The following is a 25,538-nucleotide window of genomic DNA, read 5'->3' as shown; positions in this document are numbered from 1 at the left end:
AGACTAATCATGCATGTCAAAGTGGGGGGGTCCTTGAAATTAAACCGGTCGTGACTGATCGTCTCTCATGGGGGTCCCTGCAGGCATACCTTTTCAAATAGGGGGGGTCCGCGGGTTAATTTGTGTAAATTTGGGGGTCCTTGACATGAAAAAGTTTTGGAACCACTGACGGGTGGTGATGATGCTTAGCTGTTATACTCGCAGGATGAGGTCATGATGCAACCAGCCTGAAGAGGCAGCTAGAGAGAATCAGCCAGCCTCTCTCTCTCTCTCTCTGTGTGTGCTATGCTGCTGCCAAGAGACGTACGGCACGGTACGGGCGTTTATACACTTCAACAACCGTTGGGACTAGTCTGGGACGCCGAAGCCTGGACTGGCTGACTGGCTCTGGCTGCTGCCGATGAAGTTGTGGTGGGATTAAAAACTGAGCGAGCGAGCAGCCCGTTTCGTTTCTCCAACAACACACTGAGAGATGATCATGAATCTGTTTCGCTGCATCTCTCCCTCTTCTCGCCAAACTTGGAGAAATAGAATCAACTATTAAAAAGGTATGTTTATGTTCGTCTTGTTTTGCTGCTCATCATCAATCATCTCGTCTTATTGTCTCTGATTGATTGAGCGTTATGTCTATAGTTATTTTTTTCTTTTTTTTTTACTGGGCTAGGGCAAAAAAAAAAAAAAAAAAAACTAGCATTGTCAGCTAACGTTAGCATTATTAGCAGATCGACATTATAGTTTTATTTGCCTGCTATAGTTTTAATAGCTCTGACTTCAACAGAGACATGTTGAATGAAGGGAACAACACACAGCCTATTGACGGGTTAGATTCGCGTTGTAACTGTACGTGCGCGTTGTTTTAAAGACTTATTGTCTTATAACACACTTTAGCACAACTCTGTCAAGACAAGCAGCAGGAGTGGGGGGATCGCACGAGCACTTTTCACAATAAAAGTCATGTTGTGTAAAAAAATAAAATAAAAAAATGATAGAGACTTTATTTGAGGTCAACTATGGAATATGATCTTTATTTACAACTATGATTTATTGATTGAAAATTGTGTTTAGTTTGTAGAATGGGTACAGTGCAAAAGCTGGATAAAACCAGAAAAAGTACTAAAAGACTTTAAATTCAGGGTCCTCCTTCAATTCATCAGAAATCTATGAATATGATGCAGTAGAAAATGGGCCATGGTGGTTTGTTGTCTTTCATCTTTTGCTCATATTTGTTAATTTAATAATAGGATAATATTTGAACCTTGTCCTTGTTTCAGAGAATGACGTGTAGCTTTGTGATTTACGAAGTATTGTGCCTTTGTTTTAAGCATTACTACAAACTAATATTACAAAAAAAAACCCCATCACATTCCAATCCAAACATAGATTTGTGGTTGGATTTGTTTGTGCCCCACAACAATGTCCTGCTAGCCTCAGCCTTTTGGCTTTTGTTTTAATGCTTCCTATCCTGCAAATGTGTTCCATTGTGGTTTAATGCAGTATGAGGGGCTGAGTGAGCCCCCTTGCATTCATTCATGTGATTGTGTTGGAAAATAACAGTGTTGTAAATAATAATGTGAAATAATGGCTAGTTTGTTTTGGTTTGGCTTTGGCATAAATATGTAAGCTCCATAAAAGATCAATTTATGCCTTTTCCTCTTCCATAGGAAAAATATTCCCCCGAGTGTCTTTTTAGTGTGGATTTTGATTCTAGGTTTAAACCTCAACAGCCCCCCCCCCCTGCTGTTGTGGAAAAGTATTTATTTATATTAGTGATGCTCCGATCAATCGGCCACCGATCGGTGATCCCCCCCCCCCCCCCCCCACCACACACACACGCGAACAGTTTTGAACATTTTTTACTTAATCGTTGCTGTCCGGGGGAAACCTCATAACTCAATTTTTTAGTTATTGGACAAAACCTCTTAACTCCATTGGACCCTCAAACTGTCTGCTAAAACAGCTAACTCCACCACCTCTCTCCTTCTCATGCAAGTAATATTGACAATATCTAAAGTCGCAACACCAACTTTGATGAGGCAGTATTGCATCGTTTAAAAAACACAGTTTTATTAATTTCCTTAAAAACGTATATTTTTCATTTCATGAAAAATGAACATTTTGGAGTTATGAGGTTTCCTCCGGACAGCAGAGATATTATAATTTTGGAAATATTCAAAGTTTACCCTTACGCACAAGATCGGTACCGGCCGATCATGAGAAAAACAATCGTTGATCGGGATCGGTCCCAAAAAAAATCAGTCTCTGATTTATATGCTTTTATTTTGACTGTACACTAGCCAACATGGAAGTGAAATTACTGCAAGCGTTGAGTATACTTGCCGGTTATAAAGTGCTGCTAACCATTTAGCTAAGGTTAAATTAATGAACTATTTGCTCAGATGGCCAATAATGTCCATTCCTAAATATAGTAATTGGTTTTTGACTGTGAGTTTGTGTGTTTGGTTATGTTGCAAGTCATTGAAAACCACTAACATTAGCAGTGATGCGGTTAATGTAAATGTAGTAGGTGTTGTTGCCAAAAGCCAGCCTGCAGTCCCACACCAGGAAAATCAACATTGTACTAAAGTGGCAAATAATAGCGTTCTTCATTATTAATTACTGAATTAAGTTGAATAAAATAGATATGCTTTTAATTATTCCTCTTCCTCTCTCTCTCTCTCTCTCTCTCTCTCTCTCTCTCTCTCTCTCTCCATTCTGTGTCAGGGACACATTAAGATTTTCTTTTTTTTTTACCCAAACCTTTCCTGGAATAGCTGTAAAAACAGCAAACTTTGAATGGCCGTTCTTCAACTTTATGTCTGGGGAATGTGACTTATGCAATACTCCTTCTTGTGTCTGTCTCATCTTTGGGACAGCTTTTGGAAAAATATTCCAGGGTGATAAATCTCCACCGCTTCTTGGAAACTTTTGTCTAAATCTTGCGAGCAGGAAACAAATGGGAGGAAAGAAAGGATAGTTTAACATTTTCGAATATAAGACGAATACGAACTATGTACTGTATATACTAGTATATTACCTGTGTGTTCGGTGTATTAATTTAATTAACAACAGAGTCATATTTAGCACATATTAATGTATTTTGTTGTGGACGAATGAAGCAAAGCACACCGTTAAAAAGCACGTTTACTTAAACCCCACTGAGTCTGAGACTGAAGTGAGAGTTGAAACTACAACGAGCCCTCTTTTCCTATAAGAATGTGGAACATTCCTCAAATAACTTAACTTGCGAAAAAGGAGTCTACTCATGGCTGACGATTACCAACATTTTGCAGCCCATCTGTTTTTGTTTTGATTGGTTCAGGGCTGCAGCCCACTGTGACCCAGCCCCCCCCCCCCCCCCCCCTTTACATCTGAAATGATGAAATGAGCACATCCTCTGTTTAATAATGTCAACGGCTCAAAAATAATATGTGTGAGCCTAAATGCATGAAGTTTAGATCAGATCAGGCGACTGTGACACTATGGCTGGGGGATAGCCATCGATAGTTCTAATGTCGTTTTGTGGCTTTTAGCTTTTAACGCAGCGGCCGGTTTGTGAGTGGTGACAGACAGCATAGAAGATGTGTTGTTGTCGAGTAGTAGCGTGTGTAGCTCCTGCTGCAGGCTCCGCGTTTTGGCGCTCACAGGATTTTCTCTTTTAGCAAATACAACTTAACACATTTTGGGCGGGAACCTCTTTTGGTGTTAGCATTATGTTATGCTTTAGCTATTGAAAAATAGCAGATCTACAAGCTCATAGCGCGCCACCGAGTGGCGCGCTACGAGCTTGTAGGTCTGCTATTTTTGAAAAATCGACTGAAACATAGCTTAGGATTTAGATTCAACAATTTTAGAAACCTGATCTCAGGTCAGAATGCTTAATGTGTAGACCACTGTCCCAGAACTGCTTCCCCTTTTCGTGTCCCTGCGCACTACTTTTCGTCTTGTTCCGTTTTTTTTTTTTGGGACATTTGGAATGCCAGGGGAAGCTGATGTTATGTCAAGGAAGTGCCTCCCTGCAGTTAAAAAGAGTACTGAATGAGCCACAGGAAGGGGCATTTATGAGTATAGGAGACCCTTAACCCAACCCCCACCTGGTCTCCTCCCTGGCCTTATAACTATAGGCTATTTCTTTCGCCCGTCTCAGCGTCTCCCCCTTGGCTTGCACACTATAACATAATGCCTTTTTCTTCACGATGGCAGTGGAGGAACACTAGTCTTTTGCACACTTGTTCCCGTTGGACCCGTTGTGGTCAGGCAGCCATTGGATCATCACAATCCACCGCATTCATTTAACATTGAAATCACACACTTGTGCAGCTCCATTTGATTTGGAGTGGTCGTTGGTTGGCCTGGACAGCAGTAACCTATACCTCCATGGTTGGGTTGACGAGGTTACACAAAGTTGACTTTGTCTTGATAATAAACACGTCTATGGGAATCCAGAATGTGTGTGTGTGTGGGGGGGGGGGAGGGAGGCGCTCTTATCATCATACATCACATTCCGTCCCTCAGCCAATCAAATCATCACACAAATGTCATTCCGGCCAATCACTTCTTCTTGGCGTCTTCACTTTTCTGCCCTCACTTTCTATCTTCAATATGGACTTGATATGCTCAGCCAATCAAATCATCGCTATGGGGTGATCAGCCAATCAATCATCAGCCAATGTTTGTTGTTGTTCACACCAAACTCGGAAAGCTGGGAGTAGGAGGGGCTAGCTGTTGCATTGGTCATTGGACGCGGTCTCCCCCCCCCCCCCCCCCCCTCCCCTCAAAAAGAAATCTTTCAGGAGCACTCACACGGTGACACACATGCATCGCTTACAAACCACCCTTAATTTCGCAACCTCAACAAAGGTTGCTGCAGAGTGTCCCACCGGGCGTGCATTAACATACCGAGGAATGAGCCTTAAATGCATATCAATGGCCCGTTGTGTGACCTGTAGTGTAGGTGTGTTAAGCGACGTGCGCGTGGCGTCACTTAAAATATAGCCGTCCCACCAAAGATAACATCAGCACTGCAACACTGACCGTCCAGCCGCCCCCCCCTTTTTTTTTTGAGAGCAAGCTGTCGACACACAGACGGAACACATTGGGAACTGGTGTGCCTGTTTGTTCATGTTAAAAAATCTGCAACGTTGCCCTTTTAAGGCTTTAACCCACTTAAGCCCTTCACACAGTTTAAACTCCATTGACCGCCGGAGTCCCCCAGGGGCCTGTAGTATAGGCGGCGGGGCCACTCCTCCTTTCCTTCCACACCAACTCTCTTCACCAAACGGCAGATCACAACAAGCTCACAATGCATCACGTCGCGTGTTGTCGCGAGCTTGTCCGTCTGCTATCTTCGCTGAATGTCTGCTAGATTTCTAAATACACCGATCGATGGATGGATGGATAAACAGTTTTTTGAGGAGAGGAATACAGACTGTGTAAAGCTGGCCTCTTAATATCTTGTTCAGATTGCTGGTCCCTAGACTCTCTCCCATCATGCCTATTTCGAGCCAGGGAAAAGGCTAGCCCCCCTAGCTAGCTCTGTGCCTGTGTTTTGAGAGATCGGCTTTGTCCTACATTCAGCTGTTCTGAAAGCTGGGCTGAGGCCATGTGTTGATGTCAGCACCTGGCAACACGCCCCACACCATTTAAACATATGTTTGAGGAGTGAGTGCATGCAAGCTCAAACACATATGGGCTGGAGTGACATGCAGTGAACGAGTGCAGTCAGCAAAGTACATATAGCCTTGGAGGCTATATAGCACTGTATTTCATTGAGGTAAATTGACATGCTGCTGGTCTATCACTTAGTTTTTGGTCTTTCTAATTACTATATTATATTATTACTATAGTATTGTGGTCGTGCTGGTACGACTGTGCGTATGCTCGGAGGTATAGATACTGATGTTGATGGTGACGTAATTAAGATATGTTTCAATGTCGGGTTATAACTGGCCGTCGATGGTGACGTATTAAATCAGGATATGTTTCAGTGTCGGGTGAATTAAAGGTAATGTCTGTATGTATACATGTATGTAATCTGAAACCTTAATCTTAATTAAGTCACCATCAACATCAGTGTATATACGCATAAAAAAAGCCTGCCGACCACAGGTATAGTACTTTCAAACTTACAACTTACATACATGTACACATGTACATGTATACATACATACGTTACCTGTTACCCAACCAATATTGAAACATATCATAATTACGTCACCATTGACAGCCAGTTATAACCCGACTTTAGTATTTAATGTTTTACAGAGAGGCTGAGATTTGAGAGTTCGTAGTGGTCGACAGTACCTGCGCGCTCTGCTTGCGCACTAGTAGGCCATGTATGGCCTACTAGTGTGCAACGAGCAAGTAGGCACTCGACAGAGTGCAGTTCTAGTTTAATATGCAATGGAACAACACAAGATGTAACGATAGAGACACTTTGAACTTCAATACAGGGGCTAGAAGAACAATGGCGGGAACACTAACAGACCTACACCCACTGCTTTGAAACCCTATCCTGATAAACGCCCCGGTGTGAAGGACCGCCCTAAAGGTCTATTGGTTTGGCAGTTTGTCTTTATTTATTTATTTTTTATTCATTTAAAGATTTATTTTTTGGGCTTTCATGCCTTTGTTGATAGGACAATAGGAAATGGGGAGAGAGAGATGGAGAGAGCCGACACCGACATGGACGGGTCCTTTTGGTTCCATTTGTGCACTCTCAGAGTTAAATTAACATTGATTTTTACATTGTCCCTGAGATAGAAATGCGATTTAAATGGGGGACCGTAGACTAATGCATGTCAAACTGGGGGGGGGGGGGTCCTTGAAATTAAACGGGTTGAGAATCACTGCTAGAGCCGTACAAATCATTTTATCTCTTCAAATGGGGGTCTAATTGGTGTCAATTTGTGGATCGTTGACGTGAAAAAGTTTGGGAATCACTGATATACAAGACAGTAGTACACACCCCCCCCCCCCCCCCCCCGGCCTGGACATGACACCCTGACCTCCCAATCTCAGAGCGGGACACCCACGTGTCACCCACTGGGGAAAACCCACTGTTCTGTGCGTTTATTATTGAACACTTAAGAGCTCATTTAGATAATGCTATATGTTATATACATTTTTGAGTGGTGTAAACCACTCCTACAACTGGCTTTTTTGTGCAGAAAAAATTAGCATGGTTGCTATGTTCACCCTGTTGTAATGACGTAATGAAATCACACCCGGGTGAACAGGGTGAACATAGCAACCATGCTCATTTTTTCTGCACAAACAAAGCCAGGTAATGAAATCACACCCGGGTGTGATTTCATTACGTCAGACATGATTTAATTACGTCAGACAGACCTTACACCACTCAGTTCACACGGGTGTGATTTTTTTGACACGCTTCATTTTGGGCTAATATTACTGCGTTGAAAAGACTAGCACCGTAGGCATATTTCAGTGGGGCCGTCTAAATAAACAACAGGTCCCCCCCTGGCCCCCTCCTCACCACCATGGTAGCCCCCGGGCCGGGCCGGGGTGTTGCTGCAGAGCACAGCAGAACCCCTGGCCCCCTCCTCACCACCATGGTAGCCCCCGGGCCGGGGTGTTGCTGCAGAGCACAGCAGAACCCCTGGCCCCCTCCTCACCACCATGGTAGCCCCCGGGCCGGGCCGGGGTGTTGCTGCAGAGCACAGCAGAACCCCTGGCCCCCTCCTCACCACCATGGTAGCCCCCGGGCCGGGCCGGGGTGTCGCTGCAGAGCACAGCAGAACCCCTGGCCCCCTCCTCACCACCATGGTAGCCCCCGGGCCGGGCCGGGGTGTTGCTGCAGAGCACAGCAGAACCCCTGGCCCCCTCCTCACCACCATGGTAGCCCCCGGGCCGGGCCGGGGTGTTGCTGCAGAGCACAGCAGAACCCCTGGCCCCCTCCTCACCACCATGGTAGCCCCCGGGCCGGGCCGGGGTGTTGCTGCAGAGCACAGCAGAACCCCTGGCCCCCTCCTCACCACCATGGTAGCCCCCGGGCCGGGCCGGGGTGTTGCTGCAGAGCACAGCAGAACCCCTGGCCCCCTCCTCACCACCATGGTAGCCCCCGGGCCGGGCCGGGGTGTTGCTGCAGAGCACAGCAGAACCCCTGGCCCCCTCCTCACCACCATGGTAGCCCCCGGGCCGGGCCGGGGTGTTGCTGCAGAGAACAGCAGAACCTTGCCATCTGAAACGCATTACCCCATTTAGACGCGAGGACGCATCTGTTGTTACCTTTTTAGCTTTTTAACCACTTCAACCATTATTTTAAACTTTAGCTGTTGGGGAAAAATAGCAGATCCACAAGCTCGTAGCACGGCACTTTACGTGCTTGTGGGATCTGCTATTTTTTAAAAGCCGTGAAAACCTGTGCACATCTTTGAATATATATTCTTTCACAGTAAAAAACGTTTTTTTTTTTTTTTTTTTTTTTACTCAAATATTTGCTTCTGGGAGGTCCCCTGGAGACTGCGGCCTGTGGCCAAATCTGGGGGTCCTTGACATGGAAAAAGTTATAGAAACATAGGTTTTTCAGTAAAACTGTTTTAGAAGACATTTGGTAGAATCTGGTCTCGGGTCTTAACCCATTCTGGGCGGGAACCCCTTTTGGTGTTTTAAGCTATGAGCTTGTAGGTCTGCTATTTTTGAAAAATCGTGAAAATGTGGCACAAATCTTTGAATATATATATATTTCAGAGCGAACATTTTTAACTCAATTATTGGCTTCTGGGGGGTCCCTGGAACTACATATTTTGAGATGGGGGTCCGTGGCCCAATAGAGATAATTCTGAGAGTCCTTGACATGAAAAAGGTTGAGGACCACTGACACAAAAAAATTAGGATTTAGAAGCCTTTTTTTTAATCGACCTCAGTACAGAATGGGTTAATGGGTTAGGTGCCGTTTCCTCCTCTTGCGCCCGAGGAAAAGATGCTAGAGAAAATATTTTCCCAGGGCAGCTAGAGTTGGACGTACACCATGTGCAGTGATACATTAGCCTGGCTAATAAGCCAGACTCAAATCACACTGTCGTGTGGTATTTGAGTCTGGAGATGCTGTGTATGGATCTTGTTTCCCGGGGGGCGGGTTCAAACATTTTCTCTTTGACGCAATTTGTTAGAGCTACTGTCAGTCAAAGGTCTCAAGCATTGAACGTCACTGTACCAAAGCCCGCCCATATTCCAAGGCCAGTGAGTCCATGTGTTTCCTCCAACTGCGCCTTGGTCTGCCCCGGGAGGTCTCCTCCCAGTGGGATGTGCGTCGAGGACCTCCCTAGGGAGGCGCCCGAGAGGCATCCTAACCAGATGCCCGAACCACCTCAGCTGACTCCTTTCCAGGCGAAGGAGCAGCGGTTCTACTCCGAGTCTCTCTCGCGTGACTGAACTTCTCACCCTATCTCTAAGGGAGATGCCAGCCACCCGTCGAAGAAAACAAAAAATTTACAAAATAGTGGAAATAGTTGATCTACAAGCTTACAAGACGGGCCTAGTTCCAAGACTGTGCTGCTCCAGGCGGAGAGTGTGTAACGTATGTGCTGCTACCAACTCCTCCTCCGTCCCTCTCTCCTGAAACTCCCGTGTCCAGTCCACCATTTGTCTGTTTAACCCATTTAGGCCTGACGTCGAAATAAAAAAATTTTTCTGAAAAACCTCATGTTTCTGTATCAGTGGTGCTCAATATTTCATGTCAAGGACCCCAAACATGATATGTAATTGGCCGCCGACCCCCCCCCCCCCCCCCCCCATCTGAAAATATGTTGTTCCAGTGACCCCACCCCAGAAGCAAAGATTTGAGTTAAAAACGTTCACTCTGAAAGAATATGCATTCAAAGATTTGGGCCACATTTTCAAGATTTTTCAAAAATAGCAGACCTACAAGCTCGTATGAGCTTGTAGATCTGCTATTTTTCAATAGCTAAATTATAACATAATGTTTAAAACACCAAAAGGGGTTCCCGCCAAAAATGGGTTAACCCATTTAGACCTGAGGCCGATTAAAAAATAAATAAAACAATAGTCTTCTAAATCCTAAAAGTTTTCAGAAAAACTATGTCAGTGGTTTTCAAACTGTGTCCTTCAAGGACCCCAAAAATGTAATGTAATTGGCCGCCGCTGAAAATGTGTTGTTCCAGGGACCTCCCCAGAAGCAAAAAACATTCGCTCTGAAAGAATATATATTCAAAGATTTGCGCCACATTATCGTCAGTTTGCACTCTTCGGGCACAGGCAGACAGACAGAGGCAGACAGACAGATACAGAGATCTCCATATACAGTATGGGCACAAAAGGGACACAGACAGATAGTTAGAACGGGTGCGAGGACAAGTTGACAACGGGTATTATTAGGTTCCCAAGTTGCATCTTTCTCAAAAGGCCGGAGGCCCGACGGGCACGTACAGGTCTAGTAATGCTTAAAACACCAAAAGGGGTTCCCATCCTGAAGGGTTTAACTAAGTCGGGAGGATTACTGATGGTTGTTGTTATCACGCCTTCTGTGTGAGTTTTCACTACTGCCGCTGAGCCACAAAAATTAGCAGACAGAAAACGACTCGGAAAGTCTCGGAATGTCTCGGAAAGTCAACAGGAGTTCATAAAAAATAGTTTAAGAAACCCACCACAGTAGAGATCACGTTCTACTTGCCCAAAGTTCCATGGCCACTTGCCCAAAAAGTAAATTGTCCATTTACTGTTCAATTTATTTTTCTTGTTTTTTTACTTTCGTTCTGGGGCTGTGCGATTAAAAAAAATGTCATACCTCAATTATATAGCTATGAATATGACTATGGGTTCACACTTGTTACTTTATATTTCTCAATGTAGCACTAGTAGCAACAGTGAAAACAGCACTTTATGAGTAAACAACAGTGCTCTTATTTGACCTCCCACAGACCAGAAAACGGGGTGCTCTGGCCCCGCGTTCAGGACTGTGTTTAGACGGATATCTCGCGTTGTAACTTGTGTGTATCCACCTGCCCGCAAGTTCACGCCTGACAGTAGGTCAGATAAAAGCAATACCTCGGTCCAAGTTTTATCTACAGCATCTCACAAGAAGATAAACCATGGAGTAGAACAAGAAGATACAACTTAGTAGAACTACTTCCGAAACAAGTGTCAAACTGGAAGTACGAGCTGGAACTTCCGGTGGCCCTGTACTTCCTGAACTTCCGGTTAGACACTTTTTGCCGTTCTTCTCCAGCTAAAGTAAAAGTACTGCAATATAGAAATAACTCTGTTACCAGTAAAAGTCTGGAATTCAACATTTACTTGAGTAAAAGTACAAAAGTATTGGCTTCAAAATGTACTTAAAGTACCAAAAGTAAAAGTACCAGAATGTGCAGAATGTCCCATTTAAAGTTTTCAAATGTATAATAAATATTGGAAAATAGCAGATCTACAAGCTTGTATTTCGGCTATTTTAAAATGGCCGAAATGAAGTGGTTAATGTATGTTCTATAATAAAGTACAATATTTGGATCCGAGATGTAGTGGAGCAGTGTTGTTTTTGGCATCAAATTTCTATTTTAGTTTAGTCATAGTCTTTGGAATAAAACGTCATTTAGTTTTAGTCATATTTTAGTCACCTGGAATGTTTTAGTGTTAGTCTAGTTTCAGTCGACTAAATATCATAAGATTTTCGCCGACTAAATCTACAGTTGATTTAGTCGACTAAAATGTATTTTGGCGGGCCTTGATGCCGTCGTAGTGACTGTTTTTACACTTGCTGAAAATAGCCGATCTACACTATCATGCAACCAAGTGTAAAATGACTTGTACTGGATCTCTTGTCCACTAGTCCCTTCCTAACATTTTAGTCTAGTTTTTATTTGTTGACGAAATTGTCAGTATATTTGGTCATAGTTTTAGTCATCATGGAATCAGTGGAAAAATGTAGTCAACGAACATTTTTCGTCATAGTATTAGTCAACGAAAACAACACTGTAGTGGAGTAGAAGTCTAAGTATATACGCCAACTCGGTAAAGAAAATTCTACTTGAAGTACAGTACATGAGTAAATGTACTTGGTTACTTTCCACCAGACTGACTGACATGGCCTTTCTGATGTTCAGGAGGCTAACAGAGGGCCATCCCCCAATCCTTAATATTTAACGTTTGAAACGTTTCTGTGGATGAGACGACGAGTTGAAACGTTTTTTTTCAGTCTGTGAATTGGCAACGTTTTTTTTTTTGTTCCAATAATTGAATTACTACAAGGCTTCTTGAGTGTCTAATTCTGTCTGACATTGGGGTCCGATTCAAGTGTACTGGTGACGGTGAGGTTGCGTTGCAATTACAATTACTACCATACCAAAACAAAAATGGCTTCTACCAAGAACACAACAACACAAGATGCCTCAAAGTTAGTCGTTGAGCAATAAACCACTCCAACATTTTTTTTCCTCTTCAGGGCCTAAGTGCAACAAAAAAAAATAACAATGCCAAGACATGGAAGTCAAGTTCGTGCTAAAGCGCTTATAGTCTTTCTCTCCACTTCAGTCACAAATCACTTTCCCTGCTGTCATGGCAACGAGTCAGGTTCTCGTCAGTCCAGGGTGAAACACGTGACCCCCGTTAAACGACGGTTACAGGGTTTTTTTTCTCGTCCTCCTTTCACTCTTGCCGTTTTATTATAATGTTATGGAAATGGACACTTGTGGAAAGAATTCCTCTTCCATGGAAAACTGGAGGTATCAGTCGGTGCACTGACACTTAGCTACCTTTGCTCTCCCTCCCTCCCTCTCTCCCTCCCTCCCTCCCTCCCTCCCTCCCTGTGTGCAGATCCAGTTGTAAATGCATCGACCACAGAGCTCCCACCAGTATGAAGAAGACATCGCGGCCAGCGGCGAGTAAAGCCCCGGGCGGAGAGCGAGGAAAGACCTCGGAGGTCTCGGCTACGTCGTCGGCCACTGGGAAGTCTTCAGGCAGGACCACCGCCTCGGCCCCTCTGTCTAAGGTAGCAAAAAGAAAATTACCTAATTATGTACCTGATTGCGACGGTGTTATTCGTAGCAATGTTTCCGCAGAACGAAATGGGAGTGGAGCAGCAGCAGCAGTGAGGATGATCCCCGTGATCCCATCATTATTTTGAAATAGTAAAAATGTACACAGTGGGTCCCTGCTTCACTAGAAGTTGATTAGATGCGATGTCAACGTGTTTGACATCGCATCTAATCAACGCGCGCGCGCGTGCGTGCGTGCGTGCGTGCGTGCGTGCGTGCGTGCGTGCGTGCGGCGTGCGCGCGCGGCGCGCTGCTGCCTATTTGCACGCCCACTCACACCCACTTTTCATAAAGTACTTTCTTCAGCAAGACGGTCAACTTCTCAGCGGAGATGATGTTGGTCTGGAAGGACACAGCACTGCTCACAGGGTGAAACACCATGTCTAGCTATGTGGAAGACGGCTGCCAAATCGACCCCGGTGAGCCCGGGGCGCTGGCTAGCGTAGCGGTCCCGGGCACCTAGGCTGCTGACGCAGCCTGACGACGTGTCGCGCGTTCGACTCCCGATCCCGACGGCCTTTGCCACGTGTCACCCCCCTACCCCCCCCCCCCCCCCCCCCCCCCCCCCCATATCCTGTCTGTCACCATACTGTACACTATCCAATACAGAAGGAAAAAGCCCCAAAACTTGTTATACAGGCGCAATATTCGGCGGCAGTTTGCAAACGTGATTGACATTACGCGAGGTAGATAAAAAAAACTTCCCGTGCTCCAAATATTCAGCCCGAAAAAACGCGTTAACACCTTTTACTGTTGTTATTACTTGCTTACTTACTGTTAATATGTGCCACCCTTTTCTTTTCTTCTTAGAGTGCATCCCAAAACGCAGTTTATAGTTAATAAAACAACGACCTCTGCATCCACGGGATGCACTACTGTACTACTGTACTGTTTTCTATTCTAGTTTATTTTGCCAGCTTTAGTTATAATAATCATTTCTTCTTCTGTTTTCTACATGAATATAACCACATTATAACCATATAAAATGAAATGGGAGTTAAATGCTGCAAATTGTAAAAAATGGCAAAATATGACTCCTAACGTCGTAGAAGTGGGACTCATCAAATGTCCCTGGGACTCATCTCTAAGAGACCATCCCTGCATCCCGGGACTCATCACTGAATACCCTCGCGTCACTCGTCTCTAATGATTTGGGGGTTTTGTTTTCTTCTTTTTGGGGCGTTTTCAGGTTAAAAGCAATGACGATCTGTTAGCAGCCATGGCTGGAGGGAACCCTGCCCCGAGTAATGCTGTCACTAAGACCAAGAGAACGGCCGCCAGCGGGGCCAGTGCTGCCGCCAACACAGAGAGCAGACCAAAGACCACATCATCAGGTATCTCCATTTGTGACCAGATTTGACTGAGAGTCTGCCATCGACGGTTTTCTTAAATACCTCATGTTTCTGTATCGGTGGCGCTCAATATTTCATATCAAGGACCCCAGCAATTATATGTAATTGGCCACCGACCCCCATCTGAAAGTATGTTGTTCCAGTGACCCCCCCCCCCGTAAGCAAATATTTGAGTTAAAAACGTTTGCTCTGAAATAATCTATTCAAAGCTTTGCACCACATTTTCACGATTTTTCAAAAATAGCAGACCTACAAGCTCATAGCGCGGCACCGAGTGCCGCGCTATGAGCTTGTAGATCTGCTATTTTTCAATAGCTAAAGCATAACATAAGGCTTTAAAACGCCAAAAGGGGTTCCCGCCCAAAATGGGTTAATGGCACAAGGCAGACTCTTCACATAGCATTATGTCTGAAATAAGTTGAGAGCTGAAATTGACATGTAAATATGAAATAAATGCTTAAACATGTAGCTAGGGGTAATGTTAAGAGTCCACAGAAGTGATCCTTTCAAGCCTGTTTTCTCAACTCGCTGTTTCTCTGCAAGACATTACTCTATAAGCCATATCTCCAAAACCTGTTGGGTCAAACTGAACAACCTGTTTTTTTCATATAACATGAAAAAAACGAAAATTCAAAAAAAGTCCAATGGCAAATTTGGTCACATCTTTTCACATCTGCTTGAAAAGCACCCGGACAACATGTTGACCTATACCTCTAGACTAGGGACCTTAGTGGAGACCTGTTCATGATTGGCTGCCTCTACGCCAATGGGAGACTTGCCCATAAAACCCATGGTCTGAACGGCATGAACCCCATACTCTGAACCAGTGTTGTTTTTGGCAGCACATTTTTAGTTTTGTTGTAGTAGTCGTAGTCTCTTGAATAGCTTTCATTTAGTTTTAGTCACATTTGTTTTAGTCACCTGGAATGTTCTAGTGTTTAGTCTAGTTTTAGTCGACTAAATATCATAAGATTTTAGTCGACTAAATCTACAGTTGATTTAGTTGACTAAAATGAATTTTGTCAGGCCTTGATGCCGTCATAATGACTGGTTTTACACTTGCTGAAAATAGCCAATCTACAAGCTCACAGCGCGTCGCAGTGTGACGCGTTGTGAGCTTGTAGATCGGCCATTTTCAGCATGCAACCAAGTTTAAAATTACTTATACTGGATCTCTTGTCCACTAGTCCCTTCCTAACATTTTAGTCTAGTTTGTATTTGTTGACAAAATCGTCAGTATATTTAGTCTTAGTTTTAGTCATCGTAGCTTAGTTTTCATTTAGTTTCCATGTAGTTTTCGTCAGTGAAAAAAAGGTAGTCGACGAACATTTTTTTCTTCATAGTTTTAGTCGACGAAAACACTGCTCTGAACACCACAACGTCAACACACACACACACACACACACACACACACACACACACACACACACACACACACACACACACACACACACACACACACACACACACACACACACACACACACACACATTCTCGTTTAGTCTTTGTTCTGTTGGTGTTTTTTTGCGAGAATGCATTTCATTTTTCATTAAAGCATTGTTGTACTTTAGCTATTGAAAAATAGCAGATCTACAAGCTCATAGCGCTATGAACTTGTAGGTCTGCTATTTTTGAAAAATCGAAGAACGACTGACATAGAAACATAGCTTTTTCAGAAAACTGTCAGGATTTAGAAGACATTTTTAGAATCTGACCTCAGGTCAAAATGGGTTTTAAATACATTCTCCTGTCCCATCTCTCCCCCCCCCCCCCTGCTAAGGTACGTTAACCAAGCGGACGGCGTCGTCCACGTCCAAGGAGACAAACTCCTACCGAGACCGCTTGCGGACGTCCAAGACCTCGGCGGGCAAGAAGCAGTCGGCGTCGTCCGGAGGAGGGGGGGGAGGGGCCGCGTCGTCGTCGGGAGACTCGTCCTCCGCCCCGGGGAAGCGGTCTCGCAGTCAGGCCCTGGCCGAGTCCGAGAGCCGCATGAGCAAGTCCAAGTCGGATGGCCAGATCAGCGACAAGGTAGGCGATATGGGTATAAATGATCATCGTGATACACAATGTCTCCACGGACGATATGCATTTTCAGAGATACCGTATATATATATATATCGTGATACAGTGAATGCACATTCCATGATTTGCAGTTCAATATCTTAACCCATTTTGACTCGAGATCAGATTCTAAAAATGTCTTCTACATCCTGACAGTTTTCTGTTCTCCCCCCCCCCCCCCAGGAAAGTGTTCTAAATCTTCTAAACGTCATTAACATCTTTTTTTTTTTGCAAAAAAAATGGTGAAATGTCCCCTTTAAGTAACTTGAACAACAACCCTTAAAAAAACATGAAAAAATATCGTGATAATGCTTGAAAAATATATTGTGACATATGATAATATTCTTCCATATCGCCCCCCACCACCTCGACAAGGCGGCGGTGGCTCAGGGGTAGAGTGGCCGGATGGTAACCACAAGGTTGCCAGTTCGAACCCGGGGCTCCCCCCAGAGTTAGTGTCGAAGTGTCCTTCAGCAAGACACTGAACCCCTAATTGCTCCTGATGTGCTGGATGGTGCCTTGCATGGTTTCTTCCGCCATCGGTGTATGAATGTGTGTGTGAGTGGGTGAATGTAATGCACAATCTATCAAGCGCCTTGGATAAAGGCGCTATATAAATGCACAATTATTATTATTATTTTTTAAGGTGGCTCTGGAGGTCAAGGTGAAGGACCTGCTGGGCCTGGCCAAGGTCAAGGACGTGGAGATCCTGCACCTCCGCAGTGAGCTGAGGGACATGAGGGCCCAGCTGGGCCTGGGGGGGGGAGGAGGAGGAGGAGGGGGAGGGGAGGAGACACACCCCGAGGAGGGAGCGCTGTTGGAGGAGGAGGAGGAGGAGGAGGAGGAAGAGGAGGAGAAGCCTCCGCAGGTGCAGTGTTGATTTCGTCGACTTAATACCATGACGAAAGAATGTTCGTCGACTTACCTTCTTTTTTTCACTGACGAATTTTGTCAACAAATAAAAACTAGGCTAAAATGTTAGGAAGGGACTATGGTGGACAACAGTACCAGTATAAGTCATTTTACACTTGGTTGCATGCTGAAGATAGTCGATCTACGAGCTTGCAGATCGGCTATTGTCAACACGTGTAAAATCGGCCATTGCGACTCACGACGGCATCAAGGCCCGCCGAAATACATTTTAGTCGCCTAAATCGACTGTAGATTTAGTCGACTATAACCTTTTTTTCATTATGATATCCCGTCGACTGAAACTAGACGACAAAACGTTCCAGTCGAGCAAAAAAATGTGACCAAAAACTAAATGAAAACGATAGTCTTAACCCATTTTGGGCGGGAACCCCTTTTGGTGTTAGCATTATGTTATGCTTTAGCTATTGAAAAATAGCAGATCTACAAGCTCATAGCGCGCGCTACGAGCTTGTAGGTGTGCTATTTTTGAAAAATCGAAGAACCACTGACATAGAAACATAGCTTTTTCAGAAAACTGTCAGGATGTAGAAGACATTTTTAGAATCTGATCTCAGGTCAGAATGGGTTTAGAGACTATATGACTGCAACTAAAATGTGCGTGTTTTTTGCCGCCGCACTCCGCACGCAGCAGGTGTCGACGATGGCCATCACGGCGGCCGACGTGGACTCCACGCTGCTGCTCCTGCAGGAGCAGAACCAGGCGGTCAACGAGCAGCTCAACCTGCTGAGGAGCGAGAACCGCATGCTGAAAGTACGGGATGAGAACGTTAAAGCATAACATAATGCTTAGTTAAAACACCAAAAGGGCTTCCCGCCCAAAATGGGTTAATTTATATTTTTGTAGAACGAAAAATAGCAGATGTACAAGCTCATAGCGCGCCACCGAGTGGCGCGCTATGAGCTTGTATATCTGCTATTTTTCAATTAGCTAAAGCATAACATAATGCTTAGTTAAAACACCAAAAGGGCTTCCCGCCCAAAATGGGTTAATTTATATTTTTGTAGCTATGAGCTTGTAGATCTGCTATTTTTCAATAGCTAAATTATAACAATGTTTAAAACACCAAAAGGGGTTCCCGCCCAAAATGGGTTAAAGCTACCTGATTTATCGCAAAATAAATGGTTATGGCAAAACTTAACTTAAAAAATAATCACTATCATGGCTCCATAAAACATTTATTCTGCTCTTTTGAATGCATTCATTGCACACACTATTCGGTGATATGTTTTCGGGCCTATTCGGGCCGAAACGGAATGGGGCCGAACATGCATTTTTAGCCATTTTCTGCGGCCGAATATTCGGTGCATCACTAATTTTGATGCTTTGTTATCCCATCGCTTGAAGGACCGCCTCAACGCCCTGGGCTTCTCCTCGGACAAGCTGTTCAGCTACCCGTCGCTGAGCCCCGACCTGGTGGCGGCCTGCTGTGGCGGGGGCGGCGGGGGAGGAGGAGGCGGCGGCGGCGGCACGTCGGGGCGGGGCACCCTGACCACCTCCTCGGCCGAGGGCTCGGCCCCGGGCTCCCTGGAGGACCTGCTGCTGAGCGGCCAGCGGCTGCACGGCGGCTCGGCCGACAACCTGGACAGCGAGTCCAGCGAGGTCTACCAGGTTAGGGATGCACAACAACTGACCGTCAGCCAAACCGATAGCTCTCCCGGTTGTTAATCGATTTCTTTTTTAATACATATCACATAAAACGTATATTATGCACACTCCATGGTCACATACGATTAACGATTGTTGAGTGCATGCTTTGATGGTTACACTTTTATAATCCGTTTTGATGAGTAAACCTTTGTGGAGATCTTCTCAGTTCTCATAGTAGTTACTGCCATTCAGGATGGAAAATGAAATCCTTTAAATCCATAGACTAAATCCATAGACTCCCGCCATTAACACCCTCCGCGCCATTGCCGAAGTCCTTTGTCAATTGAAGCCTAATTTTGATACGCTTACCGCCATTGCCGAAGACCTTTGTCAATTGCGCTTTTATAGTGCATTCATTCGATCGAGCCATAATGCTACTTACGTTAGCATCGGGTAGCTAGCTGTTGTTGTCACAAGACTCCGTCGCCCCACTCTGACTACTGCTCATGGACCGGAAATGGCGGCTTTTCAAAATAAGAGCTCAAATGCTGGCTCAAATGCTGGCGTGAATTAGATCCTAATTTTTCAATAAATGCTAGTGGGCTAAGTGTTAATCTAAAAAAAATCGATTAATCATTGGCATCCCTGTACTACCAGGCGGTGACGTCCAGCGACGACGCCCTGGACGCGCCCTCGGGCGCCTCCTCGTCCTCCTCGGAGTCCGAGGAGAGGAGCAGCGGGCCGGGCAGCCGCGCCCGCTCCTCGCGGCGGGGCAGCGGCAGCACCACGGGCACCAACAGCGAGGTGTCGCTGACGGTGGCCTGCCTGACGGAGCGCATCCACCAGATGGAGGAGAACCAGCACAGCACGGCCGAGGAGCTCCAGGCCACGCTGCAGGTATACAGGAAAACGGGAATGATCTTATTCGTTAACCCAGACGTCGACATTTTTAAAAAAAATTCTTTTTTAATGTCATCTGTTTAATGTCTTTTTTTTCTTCTGATTCTATATCAGTGGTTCTCAATATTTCAACCCAAAAATGATATGTAATATGCCGCCGACCCCCCCCCCCCCCCCCCCCCATCTGTAAATATGTTGTCCCAGAAGCAAATATTTGAGTTAAAAACTGAAACTCTGAAAGAATATATTCAAAGACAAGCTGGACGATCCCCCATCTGAAAATATGTTGTTCCAGGGACCCTCCAGAAGCAAAGATTTGAGTTAAAAACTGAAACTCTGAAAGAATATATTCAAAGATTTGAGGCACATTTTTCAAAAATAGCAGATCTACAAGCTCATAGTGCGGCACTCGGTGCCGCGCTATGAGCTTGTACATCTGCTATTCTTCAATAGCTAAAGTATAACATAATGCTTGAAACACCAAAAGGGGTTCCCGCCCAAAATAGGTTAACACCCCCAATCGCCGTCCTTTCTATTAGTAACACCCAGCGCCCAGGACGACGTTTGATCCAAAAGACAAAGTTTACTGATATGAAAACCGATCGCATCGCTCCACAGCCTAGGAGCGCCTGTTGCTATAAATCGCTGGGGCGCTATGATTTAATGGATTAAATAACCTTGGGCAATCTGAGTGTTAATTAATTGATAAGTGATACATTTTGATAACCTTATCGATCGATTAACAGGTTAGTTATTTTTTTAATTTTAATTTTTTACTTTACTTCTTTTTTCCCCCCCATCTGATAATCTTAATTTCCCTCAATGTCCAACACAAAAATCTACATTTCGCTGATATACAGCAAGAATACAAAAGGCATATTGTATTCCTTAATCAAATATTTATTTGACCATTTGAGATACAGGGCCATTTTGTGTTGTACTGTCCTTTTTTATGGTGCGCTTAGAGAAGCGTTGTTTAATAATATAAACTATGTTAATATGATGGAATATGAATGATGCACAACTTATTAACCGTTTATTTGAAAAAGACTTATTTAAATTGGCAAATTATCTAGAGAAAGGGAGTCGAACCCGCGGCACACTGCCAGACTGGATTACCAGCCAAGGTGCCTGGACCGCTGAGCCACGGCCCAGGCCGAACTAAGTGTATAACTGTTTATAAGGTGTCATATAATCCCATGAGGGATGGGCCACAAGGTGGCATGACACTTAAATAAATCAAATCATTCATTCATTCATACAGGGCCAGGCAATGGCATCTTTGTATGAGGAATTAAACGAAATGAAAAGTGTCTGCCACATCACATACAGAAGCAGAGACTTTTCTTTTGGGTTTTCTTTACCGGCCCACGTGTGTGTTCCTTGGCCACGCGCAGACGGCATTACATTCACAGAAAACCGCCCAATGATGTTTCATTTGAGAATGTCTTAACGGCGATTAACCCAATTCTGGGCAAAACACCCTTTTGGTGTTTTTAAGGATTATGTTATACTTTAGCTATTGAAAAATAGCAGATCTACGAGCTTGTTTACTCAAATCTTTGCTTCTGCTGGGTCCCTGGAACAACACATTTTCAGATGGGGGTTGGCGGCCAATTACAGATAATCTTTGGGGGTCCTTGAAAAGATGAAAAGATTTGAGAACCACTGACATAATCAACTATAATCTACCTGATTTTGAGGCCAAAAAAAAAGAAAAAAATATCTTATCAACAAGGTCAACTAGTGGATTTACTTGACTAGTTGAATAGTCGACTAGTTGCTTAATGCCCATCTTCCTCTATACCTTGCAGGAGCTGGCCGACCTGCAGCAGATCACGCAGGAGCTGAACGGGGAGAACGAGCGGCTGGGCGAGGAGAAGCTCATCCTCATGGACTCGCTGTGCCAGCAGAGCGACAAGCTGGAGGCCTACGGCCGCCAGATCGAGTACCTGCGCTCGCTGCTGGACGACCACCACGTGTCGTACTCGCTCGAGGAGGACATCAAGAGCGGCCGCTACATGGAGCTGGAGCAGCGCTACATGGACCTGGCCGACAACGCACGCTTCGAGAGGGAGCAGCTCCTGGGTAAGGGGGATTTACCAATGTGTTTATTGATTTTCCCTTTTTTCACACAAATGACAGTACAATAATAAGATTCTCTTTTTATGAAAGAAATAAAATATTTAAGGTGTTTTTATTTTTTTTATTTTAATTATAGAGGGCAAGTATAATGTTTTAAGGCATATTTGTCTTATTAGCCAGGATTCCTTTTTTTATTTTTTATTTTTTTTAATTTGGGTGATTTGGAAAAAACCCGGTCCGCCCCGGTAACAAGATGTGCACATGCACGCACTACAGTGGGGGGGGGAGTGCAACAGGCCAACAGCATGTGCACCAAGGCCCGCCCCCACTCGATCATCGTTACCCCAGGGGCTCACCCCAGGGGCTCACTGGGGACAGGGAGGAACTCCTTATATGGTCAGCACACTCTATAGTAAAATTTGAATTAAGTGAAATCACTGAATATACCTTTTAAGAAAAACAATTTGCACCTCACCAAAACCTAATTAAAACGTGTGTGTATGGCGGTAAATTAAACTCTCTGTGCGCCGATGCGATTAATTAACACATTGTGTGCCCAAGACGTCTGTGGACGTCCTGGGTATTACCCCGCGTGTTGTGCCCAAGACGTTTTGGTTTTTATAAAAAAACAAAAAAATGAATGTAAAAAGTGGGCACCCTGGGTTTAAAAAAAAAAAAAGTGTTGTGTGGGCACACAATGTGTTTTAACGGATAATCCCGTCTACTCCTTTCCTGTAGGGGTGCAGCAGCATCTGTCCAACACGCTGAAGATGGCGGAGCAGGACAACGCAGAGGCCCAGGGGGTGATCTCGGCGCTGAAGGAGCGGAACCACCACATGGAGCGCATGGTGGACTCCTCGCGGCAGGACCGCGCCGCCATGGAGGCCGCGCTGGGCGAGTACAAGGCCGCCGTCAGCAGCGACCAGGCCGAGCTGAGCCGCTGCAGGTATTATTAACCCGTTTTGGGGTCGGGATTCACCCCCTTTCGGTGTTTTTAAAGCATTACGTTATGCTTTAGCTATTGGGAAAATAGCAGATCTACAAGTTCATAGCGTGGCACCGAGTGCCGCGCTAACTGTGGCTAAGCCTCCACCCCACCGCCACGAGTGGCGCGCTACTAACTTGTAGGTCTGCTATTTTTGAAAAATCAAAGAACGACTGACATAGAAACACAGCTTTTTCAGAAAACTGTCATTTTCAAACAGACATTTTTAGAATCTGATCTCGGGCCTAAATGGGCCTTAACTCCCCTGACTCCCTGATTGCTTAACAGGTCCCACCTGGAGCAGGAGAGGCAGAAGGTGGCCGAGCTGTACTCGGTGCACAACGCCGGCAACAAGAACGACATCCGCCAGCTGCTGGAGGCCGTTCGCCTCGACAAGGAGGAGGCCCAGGCCAAGGCCGCCACGCTGCAGGGCGAGCTGGGACACGCCCACAGTGACGTCACCAGGCTACAGGACACGCTCAATAAGGTTGGTACGGCCAGAGGGACACGCCCACAGTGACGTCACCAGGCTACGGGACACGGGTCAGTAAGGTTGGTACGGCCAGAGGGACACGCCCACAGTGACGTCACCAGGCTACTGGACACGGGTCAGTAAGGTTGGTACGGCCAGCGGGACACGCCCACAGTGACGTCACCAGGCTACGGGACACGGGTCAGTAAGGTTGGTACGGCCAGCGGGACACGCCCACAGTGACGTCACCAGGCTACTGGACACGGGTCAGTAAGGTTGGTACGGCCAGCGGGACACGCCCACAGTGACGTCACCAGGCTACTGGACACGGGTCAGTAAGGTTGGTACGGCCAGAGGGACACGCCCACAGTGACATCACCAGGCTACTGGACACGCTCAATAAGGTTGGTACGGCCAGAGGGACACGCCCACAGTGATGTCACCAGGCTACTGGACACGGGTCAGTAAGGTTGGTACGGCCAGAGGGACACGCCCACAGTGACATCACCAGGCTACTGGACACGCTCAATAAGGTTGGTACGGCCAGAGGGACACGCCCACAGTGACGTCACCAGGCTACTGGACACGGGTCAGTAAGGTTGGTACGGCCAGAGGGACACGCCCACAGTGACATCACCAGGCTACTGGACACGCTCAATAAGGTTGGTACGGCCAGAGGGACACGCCCACAGTGACGTCACCAGGCTACTGGACACGGGTCAGTAAGGTTGGTACGGCCAGAGGGACACGCCCACAGTGACGTCACCAGGCTACTGGACACGCTCAATAAGGTTGGTACGGCCAGAGGGACACGCCCACAGTGACGTCACCAGGCTACTGGACACGGGTCAGTAAGGTTGGTACGGCCAGCGGGACACGCCCACAGTGATGTCACCAGGCTACGGGACACGGGTCAGTAAGGTTGGTACGGCCAGAGGGACACGCCCACAGTGATGTCACCAGGCTACGGGACACGGGTCAGTAAGGTTGGTACGGCCAGCGGGACACGCCCACAGTGACGTCACCAGGCTACGGGACACGGGTCAGTAAGGTTGGTACGGCCAGCGAGACACGCCCACAGTGACGTCACCAGGCTACTGGACACGGGTCAGTAAGGTTGGTACGGCCAGCGGGACACGCCCACAGTGATGTCACCAGGCTACGGGACACGGGTCAGTAAGGTTGGTACGGCCAGCGGGACACGCCCACAGTGATGTCACCAGGCTACTGGACACGGGTCAGTAAGGGTTGGTTCACTTCAGTGTCCGTCCGTCCGGGTGTCATTCATTTGATTATCCTTTTTTGCCAGGTGCTTGAAAAGCATTTTGCCGTAAAGACGACTTTAGTGGCGAATTTAGCGACCTTACTAGCGCCCTAGTCATGATTGGCTGCCTCCTAGCGACCTTACTAGCGACCTAGTCATGATTGGCTGCCTCCTAGCGACATTACTAGCGACCTAGTCATGATTGGCTGCCTCCTAGCGACCTCATGATTGGCTGCCTCCTAGCGACCTTACTAGCGACCTAGTCATGATTGGCTGCCTCCTAGCGAACTTACTAGCGACCTAGTCATGATTGGCTGCCTCCTAAGCCAATGATAGTACTCTGAACGGCATAAAAACCCATCCTCTGAACGCCGCAACGCGGAGCGAGTGGCTAACAGAAGCTAACAGAAGCTAATGCTATGAGCAAACTGGAGCGAGAGGACGACCGTAACAAAACACAGCGAGTGAACCAACGAAAGAACGTCGGAAACTAATGAAAACGGGCTCTAGAAGAGCTTGTTGCGCCTGGCAGTTATGACTGATGACTGAGAGTCATTCTTGTTTTATGCTAGTTAAGTGTTATATCAATCAGGGCATGGTGGCACAGTCGGTAGTGCTGTCGCCTCACAGCTAGAAGGTCCTGGGTTCGATTCCCGCCGGGGACACTGTGGGCACTGGGGTGCGTGTTCCCTCCTCCACGTCATCAGTGCCCATACCCGAGGCGGGGTTGGCGAAAGGGCCTTTCTGTGTGGAGTTTGCATGTTCTCCCCGTGTCCCCTAGGTACCCTCACAAAAAACATGCAGTAATCCTGGTCTCTAAACTACCTCCCCCTGGCCAGCCGGGGCGCCTGATAGAGGGGAAAGGAACTGGTCGGAATAATGTGTTCCTTC

At 46.0% G+C, this 25,538-nt stretch overlaps 1 protein-coding gene across 2 annotated transcripts in view; it reads left to right on the top strand.

Moving 5' to 3' along the window:
* Positions 1-286: 286 nt before the first annotated feature.
* Positions 287-25,538, top strand: part of specc1la (sperm antigen with calponin homology and coiled-coil domains 1-like a) — a 52,075-nt gene continuing 26,823 nt past the window's right edge. The window contains exons 1-11 of one of the 2 annotated variants that reach the window (XM_079515406.1): positions 287-548; positions 12,787-12,961; positions 14,197-14,341; positions 16,140-16,387; positions 17,067-17,288; positions 17,985-18,104; positions 18,699-18,962; positions 19,599-19,838; positions 21,656-21,929; positions 22,665-22,872; positions 23,200-23,398. In XM_079515406.1, coding sequence (XP_079371532.1) covers positions 12,827-12,961; positions 14,197-14,341; positions 16,140-16,387; positions 17,067-17,288; positions 17,985-18,104; positions 18,699-18,962; positions 19,599-19,838; positions 21,656-21,929; positions 22,665-22,872; positions 23,200-23,398 — 2,055 coding nt within the window. In that variant the 5' untranslated portion in view covers positions 287-548; positions 12,787-12,826. Of the gene's footprint in view, positions 549-12,786; positions 12,962-14,196; positions 14,342-16,139; positions 16,388-17,066; positions 17,289-17,984; positions 18,105-18,698; positions 18,963-19,598; positions 19,839-21,655; positions 21,930-22,664; positions 22,873-23,199; positions 23,399-25,538 lie in introns of those variants that run through there. The other variant, XM_079515405.1, reaches the window with a different exon arrangement.

This window comes from Electrona antarctica (assembly GCF_951216825.1).
Source record: "Electrona antarctica genome assembly, chromosome: 12".
Classification (NCBI taxonomy): domain Eukaryota; kingdom Metazoa; phylum Chordata; class Actinopteri; order Myctophiformes; family Myctophidae; genus Electrona; species Electrona antarctica.
The sequence above is the reverse complement of the archived record's forward strand: the minus strand, read 5'-3'. Positions and strand labels throughout refer to the sequence as shown.